Consider the following 9,450-nt stretch of genomic DNA (forward strand, 5'->3'; position numbering starts at 1 on the left):
CTTCAGACACTGACATTTGGGGGTCCTCCATAGACTGAGCCAGTCTATTCACTCTACAACAACCCCAACGAGTTGAGAGGCTCCATTCATGCAGAGCTTCCAACCAGTTTCGTATATGGATTCTATATATGGATGAATATAGCCAAGCCTCATTTAAAAAATATATATATATATTTTATTGATTTTTTACAGAGAGAAAGAGAGAGGGATAGAGAGTTAGAAACATCGATGAGAGAGAATCATCGATCAGCTGCCTCTTGTACACCCCCCACTGGGGATGTGCCCGCAATCAAGGTACATGCCCTTGACCAGAATCGAACCTGGGACCTTTCAGTCCGCAGGCGGACGCTCTATCCACTAAGCCAAACCAGTTTCGGCCCAAGCCTCATTTTGATTTTTGTGACAGGAACTAGAATCAGATCAGCCTTCTCAAAAACTGTAAGCTTGAAGACTGACAAATAATAGCTTAAATTCTGACAATTCCGAGTGATTTTTGATTTTTAATTTTATATCCACCGAACTGTATTATTAACAAAAAATAGAGACAAAACTTTTTAAGACATACAAGGGCTCAAGAAACATGTATTTTCTGTATCCTTTCCTCTTAGAGAAAATGCTCGTAACAAAATAGAGAAAACTCAAGACACGGGCTATAGGATATAGGGGACTCAACATTAGGAAATCCCAAGGTTCAACATGCCTGGAGAGCAACCTATACAGATAGAATGGTATAATGTAAGGTTGAAGGGTGGGGTAGGTGGTGATGGTAGTACTTAAAAAAAACAACAGAGAATTAATAAAATGTCTGAAGAGTGCAAGAATTTTAGAATAAAAGACTGAAGAGATTATGACAGACCCACAGGACAAAAATTAGGGCTGAGGACACTTAAAAAGGGAGAAAAATTGAGGCAATCATGAATGCTAGGAAAAATCAAAACCATAGTGGAAAAGGGAAGGTAATTGTTTTGTTACTTCTCCAACTAGTGAAACTATTTACATGAGCATTAACTATGTAAACTGACTACTGATTTTATTAAAAACCATGAAAAAAAAACCAAAACACTTATAGAGGGGCAAATGTGTGATAAAGCAAGTGTAATAAAATGCTAATTGTATAATCTAGGTGGTTGGTATATGGGTATTTAATGTAAAATTCTTTTACCTTTCTGAATGTTTAAAATCTTTCATAACAAAGTATTGAGAAGGAATTTTAAGTGTCAGAAGGTAGAAAAGTTAAAATAGGTGTGATGGTATAAAAAATTAACTTTAAATCCTAATTTACCAAAACAGTTAACATGAAAAAAATAAACAAACCAAGAACTAATAGTATGTCGATATTACTTCAAAATATGAAAGAGAACTAAAAGTGGTTGTTTCTGAACAGATAACCTTTTTTGTTGTTGTGAATCCTCACTGAAGGATATTTTTCTACTGATTTTCAGAGAGTAGGAGGAAGGGAGGGAGGGAGGAAGGGAGGAGAAAGGGAGGGAGAAACATTGATGAGAGTAAGACACACTGATTGGTTGCCTCCTGAATATGCTCCCATTTGGGGGAAGGGGGAGGGTGGCGGCACAGGGAGGAAATAGGTGGCTTTCGAACTTGAAATCCAGGTATGTGCCCTTGACAGGGAATCAAACCTGCGGGCTGATGCTCTAACAGCTGAGAATGGCCAAGGCAAGGGCAGGTTACTTTTAAAAAAGGCTTTTAGAATTATTTGTTTTTTTCAAGCCTATGTATTACTTGATTAAAATAATTTTAAAAAATTTATTGATTTTTTACAGAGAGGAAGGGAGAGAGATAGAGAGTTAGAAACATTGATGAGAGAGTCATCGATCAGCTGCCTCCTGCACATCCCCCAATGGGGATATGCCCGCAACCAAGGTACATGCCCTTGACGGGAATCGAACGCGGGACCCTTGAGTCCGCAGGCCAACGCTCTATCCACTGAGCCAAACCGATTTCGGCGATTAAAATAATTTTTAAAGTGCAAGTTAATAAAATAAGTGGTTAGCAATCAGCAAAATATGTGCAGGTAGTATCTGAATGATAAAAGTTGGGGAAATACTGCAGGGCACAGGAACAACTACCTTTCTTTGAACCAAGTAGGTATTGCATTAAAGGAGGAAACACTCTGAAGTTTCTGATGATAGCTGGGATATGCACAGAATTTATCTTCCAAACTGAGACAATTCTGAGAATAAAAAAAAACAAAACGATATACCATTAATAATTACACAGGGGCTCAGCTGGTGTGGCTCAGTGGTTGAGCGTCGACCTATGAACCATGAGGTCAAGGTTCAACTCCGGCTGGGGCACAAACGCAAGGTGGGGTGTGCAGGGGCAGCTGATCAATCATTCTCTCTCATCATTGATATTTCTATCTCTTCCTACTTCTTTTCTCTCTGAAAACAATAAAAATATATTTTTAAAAATAATTACACAGGGGCAGGAGGTGAATAGTTTCAGGACAGGTAGGACTTTCAGTCATCCTAAGTATAGCCTGGGTAAAAATCTCTTCAAACCAAGAAAGGGTGTCATGAAAGCTCAGAAATAATCACCATAATTCACTGGATGCCTACGATATGTCAGGCACTAATTAAACTTGGTAATAGGAATAAAAAAATAAACATAAAAGAGTAGATAACAGACTAGACTATAGAAGTTGAGTAAGCAAGAATAAGCTAATTCCAACCTGTCCAGGCATTTACTTCCTTCTGTACCCCTCTTTACTTGAGACCAAAGCATTATTTAAACCTTTCCCTATCTCCCTCCAGAGATAAAGGAACCATAAGAATTGAGATGAACATTATCTGGAGGAAAGTAGTATGGGAATTGCCTATATTTCTTAAGTCACAGCAGATAATTGCCTACTCTTGGAAAGCAATCCAGAGCAAAAAATTTGTCCATGACAAAAGAGCAGTACCCAGGAGAAGCACTGACACTACAGGTTAGTGTCCTCGAAGGGCAAAAATTTTCTTTTTAGGATTGGAGCCTCAATCCTGACAGATTGAGTCACATAAATTAATGCATTGGATCAGCATTCTTTTTGAAAACAGCTGTTATTTTCCCAGCAGCAGTGGTTCAGTTGGTTAAGCGTCCCTAATTCCATGAACCAAAAGGTCACCTGTTTGATTCCTGGTAAGGGAACATGCCTGGGTTGAAGGCTTGATCATCAATAGGCAGCTGACTGATTTTTCTCACATCAATGTTTCTTTCTTCCCTCCCTCTCCCTCTCAAATAAAAATATGTTCAAAAAGAAAAACAGCTGTGATTTTGATATTTTACGGAATTCTTTGGGATAAAAGGCAGATAGACTGAAGTCCAGGATGTCATAATAAGGTCTCAAATGAATTATAGTTGTGCCTGGATACTGTATCCCTCAGTTCTCAAAGAGGCCAAGTCCCCAGAATGATGGGAACCTCCCCTCTTGTATCACATACAGTACTAATCCCATTACTTGGTTAAAAATAATCACAATCATTAAAAGATTGGGAAGCTGAATAAGGACCTAGTAAGTATAGGAGGACAGAGAAGACCACCGCCTCTCTCATGACCTACCACTAACCCACTAACACCTGGAGTTTCCTATTGCAAAAATACAAAGGTGCTGGAAAGCTTTTCTGTTTGTAGTAGGTCTTATCTATCTATCTATCTATCTATCTATCTATCTATCTATCTATATCTATAAAAGCCTAAGGACCACTGGATCGGACGACTGGCCAGTAGTTATGACGTGCACTGACCACCAGGGGAAAGACACTCAACGCAGGAGCTGCCCCCTGGTGGTCAGTGAGCTCCCATAGCTGGAGTGTTGCTTAGTTGACTGGCCCACCAGCTCACTAACTCCCTCAATAGACCTGCAGGTCCAGTCTCTGGAGAACGAGCCAGGCACTGACAGACCAGTGCCACCAGCACAATGCTAACATCACTGCTAGCCTCCTGGAAGTCAGCCTTGGGCATCTTGGCCACTTCCCCTCCCTAGACGCTCTACAAGAAACGATATAAAAGTAGCCACCAGGAGGCTCTGACAACCGATGTGAACATCAGTGAGACAGATCTGGAACCCAGGCTGGCAAGGGCATCCCACCGCTTGCCCAGAGGGCTGATTGCCCCCCCCCCCCCCCCCCCCGCCATGGTTGTCAGACGCAGGGCTCACGCTGGTGAGTGCCATTGTGGAGGTGTGAGACTCTCCCAATCAGGACTGACTGGGCAAGAGCCCACAGCAGGTGCAGCAGGACGGGGATGAGTGGGAGCAGCAGGCAGGAGCAACAGGCAGCATTAGACTGCCAGTTTCAGCACAATCCCCACAGGCCACACTAAGGGACCCCACCAGTGCACGATTCATGCACCAGGCCTCTAATTTTAAAATAAGAGACAGACTGGACTAGACTCAAACATCTCAAAGTCATAAAACTAGTTCTAGTCACTATGGAAGTTTCCAGTTTGATTTTTGGCAGAATCTATTTTCTCAGGTATGAGATTTAATATTTTAAAAATATTCAATTAAAAGTGTGTGGTACTGCAATTGTTTTTAGGACATAAGTTATGAAATCTGTAAGAAAGAAATATATCTTGTTGAAACCACTTTGGTTCAGTAGATAGAGGGTCGGCCTGTGGACTGAAAGGTCCCAGGTTCGATTCTGGTAAAGGGCATGTACATTGGTTGTGGGCATGTCCCCGGTAAGGGGTGTGCAAGAGGCAGCTGGTCGATGTTTCTCTCTTATCGATGTTTCTAGCTCTCTATCCCTCTCTCTTCCTCTCTGTAAAAAAATCAATAAAATATATTTAAAAAAATAAATTAATTAAAAAAATAAAATAATTTCTTGCCCTAGCTGGGTTGGGATAGTGGATAGTGTTGGCCTGCAGACCGAAGGGTCCCAGGTTCGAGTCCGGTCAAGGGCAGATACCCCCAGTTGCAGGCTCAGCCCCTGTGAGGGAGGCAACCAATTGATGTGTCTGTCACATTGATGTTTCTGTCTCTCCCTCTCTCTTCCACTCCCTCTAAAAAAACCCAAAAAACAAAAAAACGAACTTATTTGCAGTAGTTCCACAATATATATCTAACCCAAACTCAACTTGCAGATAGGTGCAATTAGGAGCCACTCATTTTTTTTTTTAAAGGAGAGGGGGCAGTCATAGCTTTCTGGTTTTCTACAATTCTATGTAGTTGAAGAGTTTGATCTACCTTGCGTTAGCTTGTGCAACCATACAGTTCTGAAAGGCTTATGCTTAAGATTAAAAAGTGGATGTAAAACTGAAGCTAACTTTTTTTTTTTTTTAAATATATTTTATTGATTTTTTACAGAGAGGAAGAGAGAGGGATAGAGAGCTAGAACTGTCGATGAGAGAGAAACATTGACCAGCTGCCTCTTGTAGGGGATGTGCCCGCAACCAATGTACATGCCCTTGACCGGAAATGAACCTGGGACCTTTCAGTCCGCAGACCAACGCTCTACCACTGAGCCAAACCGGCTTCGGCTGAAGCTAACTTCTTAGTTATCTATATATATAAAAGCCTAAGTGACGGTTACAACCAAACGATCAGTTGCTATAATGCACACTGACTACCAGGGAGCAGATGCTCAACGCAGGAGCTGCCTCCCTGGTGGTCAGTGCGAGCCCATAGCCAACCTCAAGTGGTCCCCCCACAGCTGGCAGGCCCCGATCACCTGATCGGTGCCAAGTCCTGGGCTGAAACAGGAAACCGGGTGTGAGTGGCAGCAGATGCAGCCTCTTTCCTAACGGGGGGAGGCGGGCAAGGACCAGCTCCCTCAGTGAGGCCAGCAGCCAACCTCCCATGCCCTGTCCTTCCCCCTGGCTGGCAGGCCCTGATCAGCCCATCTGCCATGATGGCAGCCACATGGTGGCAGATCAGGATCCGGCATCCATTCCTTCCATGCCTGGCTCAGTAACCATTGCCTCCTCTCCTGACCCCTTTGGGCCCAAATTGGCCTTGATCGCCAGCCAGGCCTAGAAACCCTACCTTGTGCATGAATTTCATGCACTGAGCCTCTAGTTTTTGTCATAATAGAGTAGGGGTGTCGAACTCAATCAGAGAAGGGGCCAAAATCTAAAATCCAGCCTAAATCGCGGGCCGAATGGTTTACTGAACAGTCATAAACTGACAATGTCATTAACTGACAGCGGAGTGCAGTGATGACAGCGCAGTGCGGGCCACATTGCAAGGCCTGGCGGGCTGGATTTGGCCCGCGGGCCATGTGTTTGACACATGTGTAATAGAGGTTTGAAGATGGGAGCTGACACAGACTTGGGAGTTATATAGTTAACTTTAAATTCTTCTCTTATTTCAATGTCAGTTTTCTTAAAAGAAAAAGTGCAAACAAACCCAATATAGCATGCACCTACATATTTCACTCTTTCTGGACAGCAAGAGAATAAACAACCAGAAATTATCCCAAAAACAATGATCTCTGCTTAAGCAGATCAGAATGAAAGCACTCTACTAGAAAGACTGTGCATACAGAAATTTTACAGGTAGGTTCTGAGCATAGTTATTAAATTCTAATTATAAAAAAGAAAATCAATTTGAATAAGATTTTATAATAAGCAAAAATAATGTGATAATAAGTAATTTTTATGACTTGGCAACTTTATAATGCCAGGGTCTTATCAACATCTAACAACCCTCCTGTTGTTAATTAAATGGGTGGGCCAACATAAATTTTAATTATTTTTGAGAAACAAAAAATGGGGGCCAACAAATGAATTTCCATGGATTTAAAGACTGTCACTTGAGATTAAGTTTGCCAATTTGTCTTTAGGCCTCAAGTTTTTCCTAGTTTAATGCTTTGCATTTTATTATCACATAGGGAAATGGTGAGCTCTAAATTGATCTGTTTTCATGAATGGCTTCAAGAGAATGAATAATTTGATAAACTCTCAATTACCCAGACTAGAAACAACCTCCACACCAAAGGTATATGATTGTGGGGTCTATGGGGAGAAGAGAGGGCTTTTGATTACCAACACATTAGCACGTACTAATCTTTAAAAGATATCGGGACCTTTAGAGTTTTTCTAACATGTATCATGTTCAAGTTTTAAAATGTGACATTTGTTAAAACCTAACAAAAATTTTTAAAAATAAATCTTATGTTTAGGATTTGTCTAGCATAGAGTCCTTATTTTTGCTTTTCATAAAGTGTAACTTATGAAAATTATCTAATTTTATTTTATTTTCAATTACCTAATGCATTTCTCCTCAAAAGAAGAAACATGCACAGGAACCTTTAATGTGAATGGCAGGGAAACGGTCCATTTTAACATTTTGGTTTTTAGTAGATCAATTTGGAAGACAACTTACAATGCTGAAATCAGAACCGAACATGTTTTGCCAGGACGTTTTTCAGGTTTTAAAGTCTTTATTAGCTTATCTTCCCTGGATGACAGAGTTCAGAGGCCATACTTCATCTGGACAGCCCAGGCTGCACCACTGGATGCAACCAAATGTTTGAATTGACAAGTTACTTTCATAAGAATAAATTTTAACAGTGAACGCTTTTCAAGCAACAAAACTGCCCAATCTTTAAAAGACTGGGAATTGCAACAGCTCTTTTTCTGTAAACGCGCCCTGGACACTCTTCCAAGGAGGAAAACCAATCAGGTTTCATGCATCACATCGTTTTTCGTATTACTAATGCCTGCAGGTTTTCAGTTACCCACGGCAGGGCCTAGAACACGAGGCGGTTGCAGGTAAACAGTATTTGTTTAACTGTAGCAAAAGGCCCGCAAATAATAAAACGCGAAGAGCCGAGTCACATCCTCCTAGCCCCTCCGTCCATCCTGGCCGAAGGCTGTAGTGATTCTGGCGGGACCTGGGGGGAGACTCTGGCTCGGGAGGGACAGAGCGAGTGCGTGGGTGTGTGAGCACCGCAGGAGGGGGCGGCCAGGCGTGCTCACGGAGTGGGAGGGAATGATGATGCAAGCCTCTCCCAGGGCGGGAAGAAACTACGAGAGGTGGCTGTTAGGCATGACCCCGGCCGGCACGCGGAGAAGATGGTGGTGGCCGCAGGCTGACTGCGGGGGATTCCCTGTTACGGGGCGGCGCTCGTGGCCGCCTGAGGTGAAAGCTCCTGGAGCAACTAAAGGGGCGCGACACTGAAACCGGGATTTCTCGAAGGAAAGGGAAAAAAGGGCGCCTAGAAGCGGGGTTATTATGGGATGTAGAAGAGGGGCTCCCTAGGGAAAATTACGGGATCCGTCTCACCCGCCAATTGCTGTACAGTCTCTTCACTCGCCGGTAATAAGCATCTTTATCCAGAGTCACAGCCATAGCCACAGACGCCGCTCCTCCTCGGGTCCCGAGATTCACGCGAGGTCCCGGCTCCACCACCCGCTCTCGGCCCCGGAATCCCGCACTCTCCCAGTGACCCGGAAGTATCGACCTCAAAGATGCCCTTTCCGCTTCCGGGTCCCGACAACGCTGAGTTTTGCTTTTTAAAAAAAAAAAAAAAATCCTCCCTCGGGAGGCGAATGGGAAGAAGGAAGAATGGGGAAACCAACAAATTGTGCAAAGTCTAGATTTTCGCGGGGTTTCCTTGTTAACTTAGTAACCGCACGCCAGTCGACGTCATCACGTGACGCTCTGCCTCCGCCCTCTCTCCCCGCTGGGCCGCGGTTCCGAGCTCTCGCCAAAGAGGCGGAGGCGGCGGCCAGCTAAGGGGGCGGAGGCTGCGGCGCTGGCCCCGCCCCTCACGAGCTGCCGCGCGCGGGTGGTTGGCCCCACCCATTGTCAAAGGGGAAGCAGAAAGAGCGGGATCTGGCGTGGGAGCCGTACGTTCCGCTCCTAGAAATGATGGGGAAGCAAAAGCCTCTGCTGCTCCAGGGCTGGAAAAACCTTCGATGTCAGGACAAGAGTCAGGGTCTCCAAGAAGACAAGGAGAGCTCAAGTCTGGGAGAGGGAGCCCATCCTCCCAATGAAACTACCACACAAGTTATGGGGTAAGGGCAGAAAGGGGAGGGAAAAATGCCCAGGCTTCATCTGAGCGCTGGAATGGTAGGGGAAGGGTTGTAAGAAACAAATGGTTTAGGAGAACTCAACCCCACAGTCCCGACATTCTCTTGCCAGTCTCCTTGTAGCAGTTCAGTGACACCACTTCAGGCCTCCCTAAAGCAGTTACTTAATTTGAAACAAAAGTTCTGTGATTCTTGCTGAAATTCTTCCATCTCTTCTCTCAGAACTTGGGAGTTTGAATCTGGAAAATTTTACCTCCTATTTAGCTTAATTCCCTTGTTTTTAGCAAACTGGACAGCCTACACGTACATATAACCTTTAATGGAGTACAAATGACTGCCCTATGCAAGTTAACTTGGCATGAACAGTAATGGACTTTCGGAAAGTGGTGTTGAAATCACCCAGCATGAACAGCAATACTTAAAATTAATATTTATATAGGATTTGAGCAGATGTAGAACAAGGGAAGAGTGGGG

The 9,450-nt window shown here is 43.6% G+C and overlaps 1 protein-coding gene across 1 annotated transcript in view; it reads right to left on the minus strand.

The window, feature by feature from the left end:
• The window catches only part of SUPT16H (SPT16 homolog, facilitates chromatin remodeling subunit), a 43,364-nt gene extending 34,743 nt beyond the window's left edge, over positions 1–8,621 (minus strand). The window contains exon 1 of the mRNA XM_084862868.1: positions 8,228–8,621. Coding sequence (XP_084718994.1) covers positions 8,228–8,293 — 66 coding nt within the window. The 5' untranslated portion in view covers positions 8,294–8,621. The remainder of the gene's footprint in view (positions 1–8,227) is intronic.
• Between the last annotated feature and the right edge of the window lie 829 nt (positions 8,622–9,450).

This window comes from Pipistrellus hanaki, assembly GCF_964339955.1.
Source record: "Pipistrellus hanaki genome assembly, chromosome: 1".
Lineage (NCBI taxonomy): Eukaryota > Metazoa > Chordata > Mammalia > Chiroptera > Vespertilionidae > Pipistrellus > Pipistrellus hanaki.